At 38.3% G+C, this 3,019-nt stretch overlaps 1 protein-coding gene across 1 annotated transcript; it reads right to left on the bottom strand.

The window, feature by feature from the left end:
• Positions 1-5: 5 nt before the first annotated feature.
• LOC107579928 (TBC1 domain family member 15-like) lies at positions 6-2,481 on the bottom strand (the record flags this gene model as incomplete). The annotated part of the gene is made up of 8 exons (XM_016265709.1): positions 6-47; positions 138-238; positions 483-599; positions 719-813; positions 902-1,005; positions 1,810-1,938; positions 2,062-2,259; positions 2,379-2,481. Coding segments are annotated over 8 exons (889 nt in total), but the record flags the coding sequence as incomplete, so codon positions are not given.
• Between the last annotated feature and the right edge of the window lie 538 nt (positions 2,482-3,019).

Here is a 3,019-nt window from a genome sequence, read left to right as displayed (position 1 = left end):
ATTAGTTGGGTCTTCATCCCCTGCATCTGCTCTTCAAAGTTTTCATGCTGTAACAAACATGAGTTTTACAGCTTCTCATGCACAGCAAACCCAAGAGTGCTAAAGAGAGACGTTCTGTAATGAACACACTGCATTACCATTTCATCCATGAAGGAAACAAAGCACCAGAAGGCATCCACTTCATTCTCCATCACAAAGAGGATGGGAGAGAGCAGATCACTCATGCCCTGCACATACCCTGCACAGGAACAGGAAACTAGGTAAATACAAGCAACGCTACACTGAAAAGCACTTAAGATTATCCATAATATAAATAACAATGTGCAATTAAAATCACATTGACATTAACTAAAGGATTTTACAAGATACCAGCATGGGAGTATACATAACAGTAGATTACATACATTTTTTTTACAGTGGTATACAGTAGTTCTTATGAAGAGAATCACTAAATGATGATTCAAACAAATGTAGTCACTTGCCTAAATCAAAGTCAAACATGCAGTACGTCATCAGGATGTCATGTAGTAATATCAAGCCAGGGTTGTCCAGGCCTTCGTAAAATTTGTTATTTCGGTCAGTTCGGTTCACATCTTTTTCTAAAAAGATTCAACAACCACAAACTGAGCTTCATTCAGATAAAATGAAAAGGTGAATATTTTGAAAACATTTTTAAAACAGCTAAAGAATAAATCTTGCTATGTAATTCTATACACACCAATAAGGCTCCTATAATCTCGTAACCTTGAGTTTCTTCTTTCTTGCTCCTCGCTTACTGACTTCCACTGAAGCTTCATTCTGAAGTATTCATCACTGTTGAGGGGAAAACACATGATCTTATGTATGCTTAATCTGATAAGAAGAGAGCTTTATATAATTTCTCTGAGGGAAACATGCATACGTTTTTCTCTTTTGCAGGAGCTTCCTTTCTTCATGAGTGCTGTTCCATGGAAAATAGCAGAGCAAAAACTTCCAAGCCTCCCTCCTCACCGCATGGCAAAGACCCTGTTGCGATTAAATCAGCAGCCTTAATAAGCTACATACTCTGAAATATTTAAAAACAGGTCTACTATACATGTATAAACAGTTCTGGTCTAACTGAAAGCAGGTGGACAAGAAGTCACAGGAAAAATGGGACACTACAACAGCTTGTGTCAGACTCATTTCCAAATCAAGTTGAGTTTGTGTACATGTAAAATGTAGTGTTTTACACTGCAGCTAGCTTTTTGGAAGGTATGCCTAAAGGAAATCCACTCAAATGTATCAGACTGGGATGATGAAATACTGTACCTTTAATGTATATTTAATGCTTTGTTTTGGATGTAGAAAGAGTAAAGAGAGAAAGAAATGTTTCCTGAGCACCAAATCAGTATATTAGAATGATTTCTTAAGGATCATGCATCACTGAGGACTGTAATAATGGCTGCTGGAAATTCAGCTGTCATCACAATAATACATTACAAATAATATGTTACAAAATTAAAACACTTTTACTAATTAAATAAATGGTAGGCAGGGTATGTGATTTCCTTTATGATGTAGAACAACGAAAGATGGATAAAATATGAAAAAAAGATGAACTCATGACTTAAACATTTGCAATCTACCACAAAGGTTAACAAGAGGAGAAAGAAGAGGAGGTGATAAAACCAAAAGCAAAGAAAAGACAGCTGAAGACTACAGTGAAAAAGGGGAAGAGTGTGAGAAAACCAAAACAGCATAGGCAACAAAGAAAGGATATCCTGTGCATCAGAAATTAGGTACATTAATGGAAGACACTACAGTAAGATATTCAAAGTAATTTCTTACCCCTTTAAATATAACATCCTTTAAGTGAGGTACATTGGTTATTCTTCCCTCTGAGTCCTGGTACTTTGCCCATTCTTCCATTGTTGCTGGCCCCCTTCTTTGCACCTCTGGCCTTGGTCCCAGATCAAGCTGGAACACAAACACCTCAAATCAATTTACCATAACAGTATGTTTTGTACAGGATTCCTCATGTCGACTGTCTGTGTCTAGACCCAGAGTCAGAGTTTGGGTTGGCATTAGATCTGCACTCACTCTGGTGATGACTTCAAATCCAGGCTCTTCCTGCTGGTTAATCTCTAGTCCAGGAATGAGTTCTCCCAACAAATCTGCCACCTCCTCGGCAGGCCGCTGGTGACATTCTAATTCAGGCACCCGAAATGCGTCAAAGAGGTAGTTTGTGACTTTGGAGAAGCCACCCAGCGTTGTTGTATAAGGATCTTTCTTGAATTTCTGGTTGGAGAGTGAGATAATACTGTGAAGAATGCTTTCAATCACATAAATGAATATTTTTACATCAAAGCTCAATTCGTGGAAGGTTACTAATATGATTCCCCTTGTAAATCACAAACCTGTACCAAGCCATAGTTTGTATCATCCAGAAGATTCTCAAAGGACTGTGAGAAGGCTTTGCTGTAGGTGCTGACAATCAAGACACTTTCATCATCGGGACTCCTTTGAAAGACAGAAACAACGATAGTAAGATTCACTCTATAGTCTTAAAGTAATACCATCAATAATTTTAAGAGTACACATAACAACAAGTAGTCGAATTGTAAACATATGACATCACTAGCCATATCACTCTGTGGTTTGAATGACGGGAGAAGCCGAGCACACAAAGCCAAGTCTATGATTCATTATGTAGACTCAGATAAGAACTTCAATAACAGTTATCTTTTCCTCGGCAGTGCTGAATTCAGCATGCTTACTGGCGGATTTAATCTGGTATGATATTTAACGCAGGGGAGAGGAGTGTCGACCTGTCCTTTTCATAAAGCCTTAACTCTAAACGAACAGCTGCTGTTCGACCTTACATGAATCACGCTCACGGCCTCTCGCCTCAGAACACATGCTAGACTTCCTCAAAGGTATGCATGCAGATTGGGTTACAGTTTGATGTGTTCTTTTTTAAAGGATAAAGTATTTGGGTGAAGAATTACGTGAGTCAGAGAGAGTAATCTTAGTGCCTGTGGTATTTAGTGAATTAAAA

This window comes from Sinocyclocheilus grahami, unplaced genomic scaffold (genome assembly GCF_001515645.1).
Source record: "Sinocyclocheilus grahami isolate Dianchi unplaced genomic scaffold, SAMN03320097.WGS_v1.1 scaffold21924.1, whole genome shotgun sequence".
NCBI classification, from domain to species: Eukaryota; Metazoa; Chordata; class Actinopteri; order Cypriniformes; family Cyprinidae; genus Sinocyclocheilus; species Sinocyclocheilus grahami.
This window is presented reverse-complemented; position numbering and strand designations above follow the sequence as displayed.